General features: G+C 46.4%; 1 protein-coding gene across 3 annotated transcripts in view; it reads right to left on the bottom strand.

Annotated features, from left to right (window-relative positions):
• Positions 1–17,171, bottom strand: part of TRIM37 (tripartite motif containing 37) — a 104,373-nt gene extending 87,202 nt beyond the window's left edge. For all 3 annotated transcript variants that reach the window (XM_063456903.1, XM_063456909.1, XM_063456916.1), the window contains exons 1-4: positions 16,806–17,171; positions 4,072–4,173; positions 3,209–3,249; positions 750–866 (exon numbers count right to left, since the gene is read on the bottom strand). In XM_063456903.1, the coding sequence (XP_063312973.1) occupies positions 750–866; positions 3,209–3,249; positions 4,072–4,173; positions 16,806–16,964 (419 nt within the window). In that variant the 5' untranslated portion in view covers positions 16,965–17,171. The remainder of the gene's footprint in view (positions 1–749; positions 867–3,208; positions 3,250–4,071; positions 4,174–16,805) is intronic.
• Positions 17,172–19,959: the final 2,788 nt, after the last annotated feature.

Genomic DNA, 19,959 nt, shown 5'->3' with positions numbered 1-19,959 from the left:
TACATATGTACAATAAATATGCAGCTTCTCATCTTGCCAGCTGCACGTTGTCGTGGTTATTGAAGATAGACAGCTGTATAAATAGATTGAAAATGTATTTTAAAAAAAAAAAAGGAAAAAGGAAAAAAAAAAAAAAAAAAAAAAAAAAGAAGTCTATCCATCTTCACAATGTGCATCAGGTGTAATCAACAACCAAAATCTCACAAGGTTTTAACCTTGTCTGTGGATTTGAGGATTCTGCTCATGTGCATACATGCAAATTGTTACTACAAGTGTGAGTGTCATATTACATCAGCAATAAGACAATCAAGTTGGAAATGCTTTTAATATGTATGAAATAAACAGATTAGGGGGACATCAAATCAGATTTTGTGATGAAAGCAAAAGGTAGTAGCAGAGGTAGGAAAGTTCTAAATTCGAGTTAATTACTAGATTAACCCTCATTTTAAAATTAGACAAGCGCATCCAAACGTAATTCCACAAATGTTGCAGAACTATACTTCCAACAACGCTCTGCCAAGATCTAAGGCAGAGAACATATCAGGATGTTACCATTCAACAATTGGGCATCTATATTTGGCCACACTTGTGTTATACAATATACTACTGAAGGGTAAAATAATGCTGAAATTTGTTAGACTGAATTTAAACTTAAGAAAATATGTCATGTCACTGCTAGGAACAAAAAAAAATAAATGAACTCCAAAAAAAAATAAAAAAATCCCAATACATGAATACTTTTAACATACTTGTCCTTCTCGTTTTCCTCATGTTTGTTGAGACTGCACAACTGCAGTGTGTCCAGCTGTTGAGTAACTTCTTCTGCCCACCGACAGTTAACCAGTTCCCGTAGCTGCAGAGGCGCTCTGCCAGAGGGAAAGAAAAACAAGTCATAAAGATCCATATCAAATTAAAATAAACACACACAGGCCCTGGCCTCACTAAGCAGAGAGCGGGAGAGCAAAACAGGGACATCACAGGTCCCTCGCTGCCCTTCTACTATTAGCGCAGCCAGCCGCCCGCCTCCAAAATCCCCCAGCTGGTCTCCACCCACCTCGGAGGTAAAAGGCTGACATATCCCAGACACCAAGGCAAAATTCCTAGGTGCCATGGCCGGGATTTGTCGAGTTTAATAACTTGCTTAGGTAAGAATTATATAATTTACTATTTTTATTTTTTAATAACCGTAGAAAGGTACAGCAAACAACACATAATAATAATAACTTAATAAGGAGTTAATTTCTATGGGGCATTTAATGGTAATTTGAGTAGAAGGTACATAAAAAGTGGCATTGAAAAGAAGAAAAAATGCTCTAAAAGTAGGCAAAAAGTGGAATTTTTATTATTTTTATTATTTTTAAAAGATATTGAGTGGAAAATTTCTACAAAATTGGCAACCAAAAACAAACAAAGTATTTACATTCTAATATACGCAAGTATAAATAATAAACCAACGTATTAACATTCACAGGTAAATAGCTTGTCAATAGAAAAATGTGTAAGGAGATCCTGTGGACCACTAAAAGATAGGGTATAGGGCAGTGTGTAGAGAAACCCTATGGATCTCAAATAAATAGGATACAGAGCTAAAAATTGATAATATTACAAGAGATTAGTAACCCTATCCAGGGCCGGTGCGTCCTTAGGGCGCACCGCTCTGGGGACGCAAAATTCCAGTGATCGGCAGGAGGGAAGTGCTCCCTCCTGCCAGGTCAACTCCTGGATCGTAAGTAATCTAAAATACTGCGGCAGAAAACATGGAATGCAGCCTCAGTGGATAGATGGTAATCAATACAACCGCTCTTGCAGTGGGGGCAATAAAGCTATCTATTCCAAATAAATCTGATAACTCGGGATCATGAGATATAAGAATCCGATCTTAATAAGACATGTGATAAAGGTAAAGTCACTGGATCACCAAGTTCCCCTGACACGCGCGTTTCGCCCACAGCTCATATTACTTACGATTCTTATATCTCATGATCCCGAGTTTGTTTAACCGCTAATGCTTTAGGTTAGGTTATGGAGCTATACATACAGAGGACTTGATATTAAGCCATCTTATCAGATTTATTTGGAATAGATAGCTTTATTTCCCCCACTGCAAGAGCGGTTGTATTGATTACCATCTATCCACTGAGGCTGCATTCCATGTTTTCTGCTGCAGTATTTTATATTACTTACGATCATGTACATAGCGAACTGACAATTAAACTTCATGTGCTTTGTCAAATATAATTTGCATGAATAGATGCAAGTTCACTATGGTTTCAGCTTTATTTAGTCTGTTACAACATCTCTCTTTTAATTGCTGCAGTCAATGTTACTTTGTATTCGTTACAATACAGAGACTAAATGTTACCTTACATAGCCCTTGTGGATTTCAAAACTTTGTTTTGCACACATCGCTAGAGGAAGGTTTCTGAAAACTTTTGAACAGAACCTCATTACGATTATACATACGCTAGTGATTATCAGGTAATTTTTCTGCACTTTTATAGCTCAGGATTTTTTACTTGAGTTAGCAATTATTTCACTTAAATGTATATACTTTAGTTTATGATTTATTTTTCTTGTGAATTATCTTATATATTCACAATTAAGTTATCAATTAGTTCACAGATTTGTATATACACCTCAGTTTAGATTTATTCTCTTGTGAATTTTTTTGTATATTCACTTTTTTTCGTTAGTGTATCACCATATACACATTTTTCTGTGGCTAGCAAGAATCATTAGCCTTTATGGACTGCTAAGCGACCGTTGCGATACCACCAGATAGGGTTACGAATCTCTTGTAATATAATTAATATTATTTAGCTCTGTATCCTATTTATTTGAGATTCATAGGGTTTCTCTACACACTGCCCTATACCCTATCTTTTAGTGGTCCACAGGATCTCCTTACACATTTTTCTATTGACAAGCTATTTACCTGTGAATGTTAATACGTTGGTTTATTATTATTATACTTACGTATATTAGAATGTAAATACTTTGTTTATCATAACATTTTTGAATAAAATTTCCATTTCGGATATTTAGATTACATTTTAGAATTACTATTAAAAGTTATATTTTAAGGGCACTCATTTCTCTCTTTTCATGATATACTTCTTTAGTCTCTGGGTTAACCCCAATCAGAGTGTTTCTTAAGCTTCCTTTTTCTTGCTTTACTTTTTCAAAAACAAAGACAATATCACCTTACCGGCAATGAGGGCACTGAGCCCTCTGTTCGGTTAGCCACCTCTAAAATAAAAAAAAATTATATTAATATAAAAAGAAAAAAAGGAAAAAGACAATCAATCTTTTTAATAATGTAGGCACATTTTACCTTTTTGGAGGTAAAAGGTGCATTTCAGGTACACACAAACACTATTAGATGGGCACATTTTTAATTGTTGACAAACTTTTTTATTTTCTTAATATAGCTGTCATGGCTCTGGTTAATGCTTGTTTTTGATGTCAGATTGGTTAAAAATAAATAAATTACATTGAAACATGTTTCTCTCATATACTGCATGTAACGCACAACTCTGATAATCCTCCTGGTCTTTGATAAGGGTTGGCAAAATCATAAAATAAAGTAATTTTTTAGATTCACGTAAAAGCCAATCTTACATGTTACCACAAAATAAGTGTTCTAGAAGGATCCTCTCTTTTTTCCCTCACAAGTAAGTTGGTCAGCACTAGTTTATAGAATCCACAAGAGTACAGGATGGCACATGTCAGACACACACACACCAGAACAGACACTGGAGCTTATGTTTAAAAAGCATCACTAATAAGTGCTTATAGATTAGGTTTTCATGTAAGAAAATAAATCCAAAACCAAGGTGAAGATTGAGAAATTAGAACAACTAGCTCAATTAGCTTTAGCTGTTGAACTAAACAACAAAAGCTCCTGAGTAATATTAATGTACTTTGTACTCAAACAGAAGAAAGAAAGCGGGTCACAAGGTGTTCTTCACTTTCTTTCCCATGCCCTGACTGGTCATGCCTCAATGGCAGAGACCATGCATCTTGAGCCCACAAATCCAACATAAGCAAAGTATGGCATTAGTTACTTACTCTAATACAACTGAAACAGCAGAGTTTGGAACAATGTGGGCAGAGACGAGCATCTCGCAACTTCTCCATGCAAATGAAACATCTGAAGACCTCTGCTATACTCTGCATAAAGAAAACAAGTATTTTAAATAGGATTTGATAGAGATGTAGCTTTTCCCTTTTGCAAGAAAATAAACAATACAATAGCACAATAACACTAGTTGCAACCTTTGCAGCCCATCTTTCTCAGACACAATGCATTTCAATTATTTTGCATCACATATTAAAACTGTCAGTTTGGAGTATTGCATAAACATAGAATTTCTTCCTCAGAAACAAAGCTGTAATTTTTTTTAATTCTTTATTTTTCGTTATTTTTACTTGGTGTTAGGGTTACATAATTAAAAGAGGGTAAGGGGGTACAACATTGATATGCCAAGTTTGCTTTACTAGTTTGTTCTGGTTACAAGACAATGTTTGACATCTTCAGTGGTTGGGTGGGTAAGGATAGGTTAGTCAGAGTGTTCTCTTGGCGTACAGTGAGGACCGATGTGTCTTGTTGGTCTAGTGGGTGGTTGAGCTTGTGTTGTCACCGTCCCTTGGGCATTGTTTGCCAGTTATCTGGGCTGTCTGTGTGTGTGAATGTGTTAGTGGTTTCTTGTTGATGATTTGTGCTGGCTCAAGTCTGTCTGTGGGCTCTGTGGGTTCTTTGGTATTGTCTGCATGTCGTGAGTTGGTTTTGTCCCTGAGCGTTGTTGGAATTTCCGTAGTGTCCGAACTGTTCGAGGGGGTCCTAGTGATATGCCTTTCTGTCCCTTCTGTTGTGGGCTGATGTTGGAAGATGTTTTATAGGGGATGTTATTTCTGTCGTGCTGTTCATTGGTTCCCTGTTTAGTGTAAGGGGAAGGGAAGAAAGGAGGTGGGGTGGTGGCTCAAGAGTCCAGAATGTGTTTGGGGCTGGGTATGGTGGGGGGTGCATCAGCCGGTCCCTCCGTCCCCAAGCCGGGGTCGAAGGTCGTGACCGGGTAGGATATGGGTGCTTTGGGTATTCCACAGCGTGGGTGTGCGGTGTCTCTGTTGAGGCAGTTATATAGGAGGCAAGTCTATGTTGGTAGATTTTTGTGGTAAGTGGTTTCTACCAGGGTAGAGAGGTGTCTTCGTTAAACCATGGGTCCGAGGTTTTGTGGTATCGTGTGGGTGTTTCATGTATTTGGGCTGTGAGGCTGTCCATGTTTGCTTTGTCTTGTATTTTCTGTGTGATTATGGTTTGTGAGGGGATGTGTGGTGTTGCCCATCGTTCTGTGATCGCTCTGCGTGTTGCGAGTGTTATTCTTGCAATTAGTTTGTTTTCTTGTCTAGTGTAGGTGTTAAAAGGGTTTGGATAGTAATAGTAGCCATTGATCCATGGGGCATGGTTTGTCGAATATTCTGGTGATCAGTGCTATGATGCTGTGCCATAGTGGTTGCAGTTTAGGGCAGGACCACCAGCAGTGAAGGAAGGTACCCAATTCTCTGCATCCTTTCCAGCAAAGATTGGATTGAGGTGTCAAGTACCATCGGAACAGCATCTTATATGCTTGTTCCTTATGGGTGACGCATATAGAAGTGGTGGCTGTGGCCTCCCATATATCAGACCATTCTGTGGGGTTTTCCAGTGGGCCCAAATCTTTTCCCATGCCTTAATGTAGGGGAGCTTCACCTGTGTTGGGTGAGTTGCTATGGTGATTTATAGGTTTGAGATTTGTCCCTTCCTCATTGTTCCATGCTATCGCGTTCGAATCACGTAAGTGGGGCTGTGCCTGCCTGTTTAACGATAGGTGTGGAGGCGAAACTTCTGAGTTGAAAAGATCTAAAGTGGCCTAATGTGGTTAGGGTGTCTCTGTCTGGTAAGTCGTTATAGGTAATGATTGCGTCTGCACATGGGCGTCCGCAGGGGGGGCACTTGTTCTGCTAATTTTCGTGTGAGATTTAAAATACAGTGCAGGGGGGGGGGGGGGGGGGGGGCCTGACCGCAGGACTGAGAGGAAGCAAACCTCTGCAGCTCCTGCCGAACAGCGCTGAAAAACGAGGGGGAAAAAAAACCCCACAAAAACTGCACTATTAAGCGGCTCAAAGGCCACCGAGTGACAGGGGAAACCGGGACACACACGGCGATACCAAATGAGCGACAAACGCCCCGGTACATACCTGACACACGGATGAGGCCCACTAGCATGGCGGGCGCGGGAGGTACTCCAGAACACCAGTTCTCCTCCCCCCCCCCCCATGGACCAGTGGGGGTCATCCCGGTTCGCCCTTATGCAACTCCCCAGCAGAGCGGGTAGAGGTAGACAGAGACACGGAGGCACGAGCCTAACGTTACTGAAGTCTGCAAGATGGCAGATGCCCCTTACACTGCGAGCCCAAGAGGTGTTGAGCTCGACACGGAACTCCGACTGAATGCAATTTTCACTGCCTTTTGGAAGAAGTTGGAGGCCCGCATGAGACCCCAAGATCCTGAATACACTCCACAACAGGGCTTCCAACGAGCTGACAAGTGGGGTGTAACTACACTTGACCCCAGCTACAAACGTTGTCTGCAAAGAACATCCGGGAGGCCTAACACCCTGGGCCTCACAAAAACCAGCGGTAGACCGGGTACTTTACCGGAGGCCACACGGGTATATGGTAAGCATCGATCCAAGCGACCTACCTTGAGCATAAAAACTCAGCATGGGATCAGACAGAGCACACCTGGCCTGGAACGAGTGGTGGGCCAGCAAGGCAAGAGACCCGACAAGATGACCACAACAGAGAGACCGTCCTGGAGCCGCAGCAAAACACCCGGCCCAGGGGGGCTCATCAAGGTAAGGATCTGGCGAGGAGACACGGACGGAGATCCGCACATGTCCCATCACGCCAGCATCACCCTCCAAGCATCAGGCATAGGGTGAACAACCCGGACTGGACACTAAGAAACGTGAGCCCCATACCGCTCCGTATACGACTTCACGTGTTGTACTGCTATACATACCTCGGAATAGATTAACTCTTACTGTCTGGGCCTAGTGCAGACCCGGTTTAACTTGGCAGACCCCTGCTATGATTATGTTTCCTTCTCTGTGCCATATATGCCTAGCTTTCATCTCCTCTCATACTAAACAACGACTATATATAGTCAGCTTAGCAGTAAAGCTTATTGTAGCTAGCTACATGTCTGACTAGGTGGTCCATACGTCAATTAACCCTGTTAGCCTGAATGCAGGACTTGTACTATATATACTCATGTGCTCACGATTGGTGCATACCACTGAGGGTGATGTATATAATCTCTTAGCTACTCAGGGGCATAATGCCCTCATTCTAAGCTTATCCTAGCAGAGCCACTCTTTAACGATATAGACGCCCTAAAGTACCAGCCTGTTGAACCATATAGGCAATCGCTGCTGAGACAATTCTAGAAATAAGCTCTCTATGGTGTGACAAAAATTGTGTGTACCACCATTTGAACACTTATCGTTACAAATGTTTAAACTTGACCATCTCTTTACCTATCTAAAAACTGAAAACTTGAAAATCAGCGTGAGGAATGCCGTTGGGGTACCTCACACGTGTTGTTAAATCTCTGCACTGCAAAAATAAAAAATAAATTATAATTTCCTAAAATACAGTGCAATACCGGCGCCGGCCAGTAGGTGGCACTGTGTATGGAGAGAGACAGGGATAGGAAGCTGCATCTATCCCTGCATCTCTCTGCTGATTGTAACCGCAGGGGGGAGCAACACATGCAGCCAGAGACTGTCTACAGATCAGGTAAGTGAGGGTTGGGGGGGGGGGGAGGGGAGATATCCTATAAATTAGGGGAGCGAGGGATGAGGGGAGGGTTTAAAATAGCCTATAGATTAGGGGAGCAAGGGTTTAAAATAGCCTATAGATTAGGGGAGCGAGGGATGGTGGGAGGGTTTAAAATAGCCTATAGATTAGGCAAGTGAGACATGGGGGGGGCAGCCTATAGATTAGGCAAGTGAGACATGGGGGGGGGCAGCCTATAGATTAGGCAAGTGAGACATGGGGGGGGCAGCCTATAGATTAGGCAAGTGAGACATGGGGGGGGCAGCCTATAGATTAGGCAAGTGAGACATGGGGGGGGCAGCCTATAGATTAGGCAAGTGAGACATGGGGGGGCAGCCTATAGATTAGGCAAGTGAGACATGGGGGGGCAGCCTATAGATTAGGCAAGTGAGACATGGGGGGGGGCAGCCTATAGATTAGGCAAGTGAGACATGGGGGGGGCAGCCTATAGATTAGGCAAGTGAGACATGGGGGGGCAGCCTATAGATTAGGCAAGTGAGACATGGGGGGGCAGCCTATAGATTAGGCAAGTGAGACATGGGGGGGCAGCCTATAGATTAGGCAAGTGAGACATGGGGGGGGCAGCCTATAGATTAGGCAAGTGAGACATGGGGGGGCAGCCTATAGATTAGGCAAGTGAGACATGGGGGGGCAGCCTATAGATTAGGCAAGTGAGACATGGGGGGGGGCAGCCTATAGATTAGGCAAGTGAGACATGGGGGGGCAGCCTATAGATTAGGCAAGTGAGACATGGGGGGGCAGCCTATAGATTAGGCAAGTGAGACATGGGGGGGGGCAGCCTATAGATTAGGCAAGTGAGACATGGGGGGGGCAGCCTATAGATTAGGCAAGTGAGACATGGGGGGGCAGCCTATAGATTAGGCAAGTGAGACATGGGGGGGCAGCCTATAGATTAGGCAAGTGAGACATGGGGGGGCAGCCTATAGATTAGGCAAGTGAGACATGGGGGGGCAGCCTATAGATTAGGCAAGTGAGACATGGGGGGGCAGCCTATAGATTAGGCAAGTGAGACATGGGGGGCAGCCTATAGATTAGGCAAGTGAGACATGGGGGGGCAGCCTATAGATTAGGCAAGTGAGACATGGGGGGGCAGCCTATAGATTAGGCAAGTGAGACATGGGGGGGCAGCCTATAGATTAGGCAAGTGAGACATGGGGGGGCAGCCTATAGATTAGGCAAGTGAGACATGGGGGGGCAGCCTATAGATTAGGCAAGTGAGACATGGGAGGGCAGCCTATAGATTAGGCAAGTGAGACATGGGGGGCAGCCTATAGATTAGGCAAGTGAGACATGGGGGGGCAGCCTATAGATTAGGCAAGTGAGACATGGGGGGGCAGCCTATAGATTAGGCAAGTGAGGCATGGGGGGGGCAGCCTATAGATTAGGCAAGTGAGGCATGGGGGGGGCAGCCTATAGATTAGGCAAGTGAGGCATGGGGGGGGCAGCCTATAGATTAGGCAAGTGAGACATGGGGGGGCAGCCTATAGATTAGGCAAGTGAGACATGGGGGGGCAGCCTATAGATTAGGCAAGTGAGACATGGGGGGGCAGCCTATAGATTAGGCAAGTGAGACATGGGGGGGGGCAGCCTATAGATTAGGCAAGTGAGACATGGGGGGGGCAGCCTATAGATTAGGCAAGTGAGACATGGGGGGGCAGCCTATAGATTAGGCAAGTGAGACATGGGGGGGCAGCCTATAGATTAGGCAAGTGAGACATGGGGGGGCAGCCTATAGATTAGGCAAGTGAGACATGGGGGGGCAGCCTATAGATTAGGCAAGTGAGACATGGGGGGGCAGCCTATAGATTAGGCAAGTGAGACATGGGGGGGCAGCCTATAGATTAGGCAAGTGAGACATGGGGGGGCAGCCTATAGATTAGGCAAGTGAGACATGGGGGGGCAGCCTATAGATTAGGCAAGTGAGACATGGGGGGCAGCCTATAGATTAGGCAAGTGAGACATGGGGGGGAAGCCTATAGATTAGGCAAGTGAGACATGGGGGGGCAGCCTATAGATTAGGCAAGTGAGACATGGGGGGGCAGCCTATAGATTAGGCAAGTGAGACATGGGGGGGCAGCCTATAGATTAGGCAAGTGAGACATGGGGGGGGCAGCCTATAGATTAGGCAAGTGAGACATGGGAGGGCAGCCTATAGATTAGGCAAGTGAGACATGGGGGGCAGCCTATAGATTAGGCAAGTGAGACATGGGGGGGCAGCCTATAGATTAGGCAAGTGAGGCATGGGGGGGCAGCCTATAGATTAGGCAAGTGAGGCATGGGGGGGGGCAGCCTATAGATTAGGCAAGTGAGACATGGGGGGGCAGCCTATAGATTAGGCAAGTGAGACATGGGGGGGCAGCCTATAGATTAGGCAAGTGAGACATGGGGGGGCAGCCTATAGATTAGGTAAGTGAGACATGGGGGGGCAGCCTATAGATTAGGCAAGTGAGACATGGGGGGGGGCAGCCTAAATGAAGAGTCAGCAAGGAGCAGGAAGGGTCTGCAAGGAGCAGAAAGAATCAGAAGGAGCACAAAAGTAAAGTAGGAGAAGGAGCAGAAAGGAATCAGAACGAGAAAGGAGCAGAAGGGCGCAAAATAAGCAGAAAGGTAAAGGAGCAGAAGGAGACAAATATAGAAGACAGTGTCAGAAGAAAAAGAAGACTGTCAAATGAAAGAAGAAAAGGAGATTGGAGCAGGACAAATGAAGTGAACCCTCCACTTTATTCTGGACACCACATCATAAGGCTTTGGTACCTGGGCTAGGCAGGGAAACTCTGGACCTTCTCATCTCCCCAGGTAAAAAAAAAAATAGTGTTAATGTGTTCACTTTTATTTACTGAGTGTCAGGAAGCACAGAGTGCCGCTGGGTAGCGGTGTTGCTGATTGGCTAGAGCGGTCAGCTGGCACTCTAAGCTAATCAGTAGCTCCCCATTCATAAAAAAGTAAAAAACTTTTATGAACCGGGAACTAGCGATTGGCTTAGAGCGTCAACTGTCAACTCTAGCCAGTCAACTGCACCCATGCCTGACGTCAATCTGCACTTCGTGACACTCCGTTTCAGATACCGAATACCACTGAGCGACCTGGAGAAAGCCTTTGTGGTTAAACCATTTGAGAGCGGTTTAACCCCTTAAAGGAAAGAGAGCACCCAGGGGCTTCCTGGCATCATAGCATTTTTATTTAGATGAAGTTGTTATGGTGACCAAACATGTATGCCTGACACCATAGTTGTGAAAACGCTATTCACCCTGGCTTTATGTGATAATGACTATGCTCCTCCCCTTCATGACACTGTCAAAAAGGGGCCAAGCATAGATGTCATTACAATTATGCCTCCCCCCACCCCTGGAAAAATTCCTGCGGACTCCCATGCGTCTGCAGCATACAAGTGTTTTAATCTGCATATATTTCTGTTGTCAAAGTTCGCGAAGTGTGCTGGGATTAGCCCTGGTGGGAACAGTTAGAGAAACAAAGCAGTCATTTAAAGGACCACTATAGTGCCAGGAAAACACTTGTTTTCCTGGCACTATAGTGCCCTGAGGGTGCCCTCACCCTCAGGGTCCCCCTCCCGCCAGGCTCTGACGAGAGGAAGGGGTTAAACTTACCTCTTTCTCCAGCGCCGGGCGGGAAGCTCTCCTCCTCCTCTCCGCCTGAATGCGCATGTGCGCCAGGAGCCGCGCGCGCATTCAGCCAGTCCATAGGAAAGCATTCACAATGCTTTCCTATGGACGCTGGCGTCTTCTCACTGTGATTTTCACAGTGAGAAGCGCGGAAGCCCTCTAGCGGCTGTCAATGAGACAGCCGCTAGAGGCTGGATTAACCCATTTATAAACATAGCAGTTTCTCTGAAACTGCTATGCTTATAAAAAAAAAGGGTTAACCCTAGCTGGACCAGGTACCCAGACCACCTCATTAAGCTGAAGTGGTGTGGGTGCCTATAGTGGTTCTTTAAGTTTAAAATTGGTACTAAAATAATAATTTAGGCAGAGAGATACCAGTCACGGTTCACCATGCCGACCTTCGCATTCTCACCCAATATGAACACTTCAGAGGCTGTTCCACAATATGTTGCTGTACACGGAGAAGACAAAAATATCACATTCCCTCAGGTGCACACACCAGTATAGCACAGAACTGCTGAACAAGTGTAAAGGAAGTCATGACCACATAGTAGGCAAGAGGTAGAGGAACATGACACATATTATGGTGCACCATTCTGCGATTCGCGGGCTGGTGTGATAACCAGTCAAGACACATTTTCTCCAAAAAGTGCAAATTAAATTTTAGCATGAAATTTAAGTCCTAATCTACTAGTCTGGTTTTAAAATGTACTCACCACTTGATGTAATGTAGACATGTCAGTGAGTACAACGTTTTGATATTACGCAAAATAGAATAAAAGGTCTGTTTCAAGTAGACTGTATATTATAACTGAAATCCAAATACAGTAAATAGACACATTAGTAATATACCTGTATGTACATCATAGTATTCCATCCATGGTTAAAAAAAATAAAGTTTTACTCTCCTTTAATCCAACAGCTGCTCTGTCTTGCTGCAGGCACAATTTCTCCTCTTGCTCTGATAATTCATATCAATGTAAACACTGCATTTTCTCTGAAAAGACAGTGTTTACAGCAAAAAGCCTTTTCTGGGTGGGGGGGTGGGAGGGAGGAGAGGGATATATCTAACGTCTTTATTATCAAGGATGCACAATTCGTATCGCCCGATGCAGAGGACATGCAGTTCCGGGCAGGTTTTTATTTTTGTCTTTTAGCCCTGTTGCGGGCTAGCAGCATAGTGACTTGTTGAGTCCTCGGTCCATGCTAAGAAACCGCACAAAAACAAGAGATATCATGTCAGCAATACAAGGCAGTACACCTTATTCCTTCATGGAATCCAACCTTAAATTTTTATTAAGAACTAACAAGGTCCACTCTACAGTGGCGACAATCTCAACTTTGTAACACACCACCCCGCGGTCAGCTGGAGTGGGGTATCAGTGGATGTCCCCAAGGTCCCTGGACTCATAATGGACGGTTCACAATATATCTTTGAATACATAGGTATCTGCCTTTTTCAGGGCTTTTGGACTTTCAGCACCTGCTATAGAAATCAGCAGGCAACCTGAAACCCAGGTCTGGGATCTGACTTAGTACACTTTGTGCCTGGAAGAAGGGTGGGGGACACAATCCAGGAACTGATTAGGGTTGGGGATGCTGTCAAAGTGTGCATCTTTTGCTCGCATGTTTAATTTTACTATATAGTTTTTCATAGTCTTAATTTTTCACATGCTGTTTTTATTATCAGATAACATTCTCCCGTCCAATTATATAATCTCACCATCTAAAACGGGTTTTAAGTTATCACATCAAGGTACTTGGTTTGTTCTGGTTCAGATTTACATATTTTGAGAGTCAGCTCACCCCCACCGCCCATTTGGTTAGGAGAATCAAATGCAGAGAACCTATTGGTTACTTATCTAATTATCTTTTATCTCCCATTAATCATTATTAGTTCAGAACACAAGCACTTTATTTCAGTGATATTTAGGCTCCTAGCCTTAATAGACAATCCAGTGTAAATTGAAAAAAAAAAAAAAAATATGAAAATTGGGGAAAGAGTTATTGCATATATTATATGTTTAGTATGTTGTGATATACTCAATATGCATATTTTGCATGGACTTTGATTGTCACCATGCATAAAAGTATATTTTAAAAAAAATAAATAAAAAAAATAGACACTCCAAGCTATGCTGCTGCCCTCAATGTAAAAAGTAAAATTATGTTTGCACCATCACCACTACAGTGAGCTCCAGCAGCAACAAGAGTTCTGTGTTGGCGAATGTCAATTCTTTGCATGTTTCTATGCATGGAGTGTCATTTATACGTTGAGAACAAAAGCTGATCTCTTATAGCCAATGAATGAACGGAACCTGTATCTTCTGCAGCTCGGTTCAATAGAAAACCTTCAGCACCCAGCAGGTACCCAAGTAACAGGGCAAACGTTCGCAAGATGGTTGGTTTGTCCCATTACTGGAGAATGAGGCCAGGGTACTCCTAACATCAAAAACAGCGAGCAAGCTGTAGATGTTATGATGTTTGAAGTAACCCTTTACATTCACTATAACTCACAATTTAGTTAATATTTTAGCTATTTCACAATCTATAAACTTTGCTAATAAATGTCTAGTTCACGGACAGTAACAGGCAACTGATCTCCAAAAAACGGACATGCAACAAACCCCATGTGGGTCAGTCAGGTCACGTGCATTCGCAGAGCCATGTTGCATGGTAGGGGCCCCCGTGCACTCGCAGAGCCATGTTGCATGGTAGGGGCCCCCGTGCACTCGCAGAGCCATGTTGCATGGTAGGGGCCCCCGTGCACTCGCAGAGCCATGTTGCATGGTACGGGCCCCCGTGCACTCGCAGAGCCATGTTGCATGGTAGGGGCCCCGTGCACTCGCAGAGCCATGTTGCATGGTAGGGGCCCCCGTGCACTCGCAGAGCCATGTTGCATGGTAGGGGCCCCCGTGCACTCGCAGAGCCATGTTGCATGGTAGGGGCCCCCGTGCACTCGCAGAGCCATGTTGCATGGTAGGGGCCCCCGTGCACTCGCAGAGCCATGTTGCATGGTAGGGGCCCCCGTGCACTCGCAGAGCCATGTTGCATGGTAGGGGCCCCCGTGCACTCGCAGAGCCATGTTGCATGGTAGGGGCCCCCGTGCACTCGCAGAGCCATGTTGCATGGTAGGGGCCCCCGTGCACTCGCAGAGCCATGTTGCATGGTAGGGGCCCCCGTGCACTCGCAGAGCCATGTTGCATGGTAGGGGCCCCCGTGCACTCGCAGAGCCATGTTGCATGGTAGGGGCCCCCGTGCACTCGCAGAGCCATGTTGCATGGTAGGGGCCCCCGTGCACTCGCAGAGCCATGTTGCATGGTAGGGGCCCCCGTGCACTCGCAGAGCCATGTTGCATGGTAGGGGCCCCCGTGCACTCGCAGAGCCATGTTGCATGTTGCGGCCCCCATGCATTCGCACAGTCATGTTGCATGTTGGGGCCCCCATGCATTCACACAGTCATGTTGCATGTTGGGGCCCCCATGCATTCACACAGTCATGTTGCATGTTGGGGCCCCCATGCATTCACACAGTCATGTTGCATGTTGGGGCCCCCATGCATTCACACAGTCATGTTGCATGTTGGGGCCCCCATGCATTCACACAGTCATGTTGCATGTTGGGGCCCCCATGCATTCACACAGTCATGTTGCATGTTGGGGCCCCCATGCATTCACACAGTCATGTTGCATGTTGGGGCCCCCATGCATTCACACAGTCATGTTGCATGTTGGGGCCCCCATGCATTCACACAGTCATGTTGCATGTTGGGGCCCCCATGCATTCACACAGTCATGTTGCATGTTGGGGCCCCCATGCATTCACACAGTCATGTTGCATGTTGGGGCCCCCATGCATTCACACAGTCATGTTGCATGTTGGGGCCCCCATGCATTCACACAGTCATGTTGCATGTTGGGGCCCCCATGCATTCACACAGTCATGTTGCATGTTGGGGCCCCCATGCATTCACACAGTCATGTTGCATGTTGGGGCCCCCATGCATTCACACAGTCATGTTGCATGTTGGGGCCCCCATGCATTCACACAGTCATGTTGCATGTTGGGGCCCCCATGCATTCACACAGTCATGTTGCATGTTGGGGCCCCCATGCATTCACACAGTCATGTTGCATGTTGGGGCCCCCATGCATTCACACAGTCATGTTGCATGTTGGGGCCCCCATGCATTCACACAGTCATGTTGCATGTTGGGGCCCCCATGCATTCACACAGTCATGTTGCATGTTGGGGCCCCCATGCATTCACACAGTCATGTTGCCTGTTGGGGCCCCCATGCATTCACACAGTCATGTTGCCTGTTGGGGCCCCCATGCATTCACACAGTCATGTTGCCTGTTGGGGCCCCCATGCATTCACACAGTCATGTTGCCTGTTGGGGCCCCCATGCATTCACACAGTCATGTTGCATGTTGGGGCCCCCATGCATTCACACAGTCATGTTGCATGTTGGGGCCCCCATGCATTCACACAGTCATGTTGCATGTTGGGGCCCCCATGCATTCACACAGTCATGTTGCATGTTGGGGCCCCCATGCATTCACACAGTCATGTTGCATGTTGGGGCCCCCATGCATTCACACAGTCATGTTGCATGTTGGGGCCCCCATGCATTCACACAATCATGTTGCATGTTGGGGCCCCCATGCATTCACAGTCATGTTGCATGTTGGGGCCCCCCATGCATTCACACAGCCATGTTGCATGTTGGGGCCCCCATGCATTCACACAGTCCTGTTGCATGTTGGGCCCCCCATGCATTCACACAGTCATGTTGCATGTTGGGGCCCCCATGCATTCACACAGTCATGTTGCATGTTGGGGCCCCCATGCATTCACACAGTCATGTTGCATGTTGGGGCCCCCATGCATTCACACAGTCATGTTGCATGTTGGGGCCCCCATGCATTCACACAGTCATGTTGCATGTTGGGGCCCCCATGCATTCACACAGTCATGTTGCATGTTGGGGCCCCCCCATGCATTCACACAGTCATGTTGCATGTTGGGGCCCCCCATGCATTCACACAGCCATATTGCATGTTGGGGCCCCCATGCATTCACACAGTCCTGTTGCATGTTGGGGCCCCCATGCATTCACACAGTCATGTTGCATGTTGGGGCCCCCATGCATTCACACAGTCATGTTGCATGTTGGGGCCCCCATGCATTCACACAGTCATGTTGCATGTTGGGGCCCCCATGCATTCACAGAGCCATGTTGCATGTTAGGACACCTGTCAATAGAACCGTCTCCCTCACCTCCACGCTTTGCTCGTCCATCTCCTCCAGGTTGGGGTCCTTGATCTTGTAGTAATGCAGGGATTTCTTCCTGGACCTGAAGTAGGTCAGGTATTTCACGGTGCTGCACAGACAGGTGAGGAAATGATCAGTAAAACGCCCCCTTTCAGCTGCAGACATACAGCAACCGGGGGAGGAGGAGGTGAGGGGTTGCTTGAGGGATGTTGCAGCGCCGGCTATGTGTAATAACGGCAGGCGAGGCCTTGCAGGTCAGACCGGAGCGGGATATGGAGCCGCAGCCGTTCAGATTCTCGACCCTCAAGCCGCCATCTTTAACCGCGGCTCGTTACCGAGAGACCAGCGACGCCAGAGCTGAGGGAGACACGGGGGGCGGGGCCTGGAGCGTCACTGCGCCTGACGTATCGCTAGACGTCTGCGCCCCCTCTGCTGTGAGGGCTACGCCCCTTTAGCGGCAGCCATTTCTGTGTTTATAACGCGGTGTCCGGGTTACATGTCAGGGTCACGGGGGGGGGGGGGGGGGGGGAATACAGGGTGGCAGATAATTTCCAACTACCCGAGTTATGGTAACAAGAATGGGGAGTGATAGCTGAACTGAGATGTATAATAACATTGTTATAATAGTACAGTGTGACTAGTGACGTTCAGGTCAGTCATGGAGGGTGTTGGGGTTGATGCCCATCACAGAGCCTGGCAGCCATTACAGAGCTATGTTACAGAGAGGGGGGGTTATTAAGCGGTAAAACCACTGATCTGAACTTCTCTAACCCTAGGGCATGGTCTCAATTCATTGGACCTAATGTTACAGCTGGCACCTGGTAAAGATACTCTAAGCATTATAGTAAAGTTAGCCCAGAGATTTCCATAGGCCAATGACCCTACTAGATATATATCATGGGAACAGCCCAACTGCGCAACTTCTTACTCAAATCGATAATGGCAGGCTAGAAACAAAACCCCTTTGAGCAAATATGTGGCACGGGGAAGGACCACAGGCGTGCTCTGTCAAACATCTATCGGATAATCCAAACAAGCTCAGCATGGGAATGCATTGTCTCAATGATTTCCTATGGGGATTTCACTGATGCTGGATGTGAGGACCTACAGTCCGTTAGTATCCTGGGGAACAGGGACACAACTTGAGCTGCATTGGTCTGGGTGCCTATGATGACCGTTTAAGATTGTCTCTATCTATTGCAGACGGCCACTAGAGGAGCTTTCTGCAGTTTCACAGAGTTTGACCCCGTGAAACTACAGTGAATTTCTTCACACTGTGCACAAGCAGGGCTCGAGTCCTGCAGGAACGCATGGGAATGGCGTTCCTGCACTTTTTCCAATGAAGGAACGCCGTTCCCGTTCCCAGTCCTGCAGGACCTGCCCTGCTACCTGCACACAGGGCCCATCACACGCTGCGTTCCCTCTTCAGCTCTAACTCTCGCGAGACCTGCGGCTGTTAAGAGCGTTGCCACGGGTTACCATGGCAACGCTCCGCACAGGCGAGTCTCGCGAGAGTTAGAGCTGGAGAGGGAACACAGCGTGTGATGGGCACTGTGTGCAGCGGCTGGCTCCCCCACCGGACCACCAGGCGATCTCCCCCTCCCTGACAAGGTAAGAAGCAGGGAGGGGGGAATAAACTAAAAGAATATACACACACATAAATTTTAAAAAAATGCTTATCCCCTATCATCCAGCACACACACACACCAACCAACACACATCATCCAACACACACACACACACCAACCAACACACATCATCCAGCACACACACCAACCAACACACATCATCCAGCACACACAGACACACACCAACCAACACACATCATCCAGCACACACACACATCATCCAGCACACACACACACATCATCCAGCGCACGCACACACACCAACCAACACACATCATCCAGCACACACCCACACACACACACCATCCAGCACACACACACCATCCAGCGCACACACACACACCATCCAGCGCACACACACACACCATCCAGCGCACGCACACACATCATCCAGCGCACGCACACACATCATCCAGCGCACGCACACACATCATCCAGCGCACACACACACACACCATCCAGCACACACACACATCTTCCAGCACACACACACATCTTCCAGCACACACACACACACACACATCTTCCAGCACACACACACACACACACATCTACAAACACACTACATTCATTATACACACTCTGCACTTACTACAAACACACTACATTCATTATACACACTCTGCACTCACTACACACACACACTACATTCATTATACACACTCTGCATTCACTACAAACACTACATGTATTATACACACTGCACTCACTACAAACACACTACATTCATTATACACACTCTGCACTCACTACAAACACACTACATTCACTATACACACTCTGCACTGCACTATATGCATAGTAGTGTATTTTTTAATTTATTTTTTTTAAGGGGGGGCGGGAATCTTGGGTGAGTTCCCACACTTTTTTCCCCAGGACTTGACCCCTGTGCACAAGTATGTCCAGTGTCTAGAAAATCCCCTTAGGAAAGTGTTGAGGTAATGCTTTCCTATGAGGAATGCCTAATACACACATGGTGGGATGGTTTCCGTCTCTGCTGCCCTTTTTAAAGTGGTGTTGGGATTTTTTTATTTTATGTAGATAAAGCGTCCAGTAGAGAGGCGAAACATGTTAAGTTTCCCTCAGTTACATTTAGGTAATTTTTGTTTCCACCCATATCAGTATATTTATACAGACAGTTTGTGTTAAGACAGAAGTTAAAAGTGTATACAGTGTATACTGTAAGTCACCATCAGAACAGAAGTGACTCCATTTTGTAACAGAATACAAAAAGACAGACACATTTCTTCTCTCTGTACTCTAGTCAGGAATGCCACCAATATAAACATAGGCAGAGATAAGACATGATGTCTGCAGCAAGTGGGTTGAACACAACAACCCGGAGACAAATATATATACAGTGGGACCTCGGTTTACAAACGCCTCGGTTAACATAATTTTCTGTTTACAAATGAAAATCCATTGAAAATAATGCCTCGGTTTACAATACAAAGCATGTTTCCCCAGTGTCAGAAGTTAACTATCGGCTTCTCCGATATCCGACACTTCCGTGTTCACGGACCAATAACACA

The sequence above is a fragment of the Pelobates fuscus genome, chromosome 1 (assembly GCF_036172605.1).
Source record: "Pelobates fuscus isolate aPelFus1 chromosome 1, aPelFus1.pri, whole genome shotgun sequence".
Classification (NCBI taxonomy): domain Eukaryota; kingdom Metazoa; phylum Chordata; class Amphibia; order Anura; family Pelobatidae; genus Pelobates; species Pelobates fuscus.
Note: the sequence above shows the minus strand (reverse complement) of the source record. Positions and strands in the feature narration are given on the sequence as shown.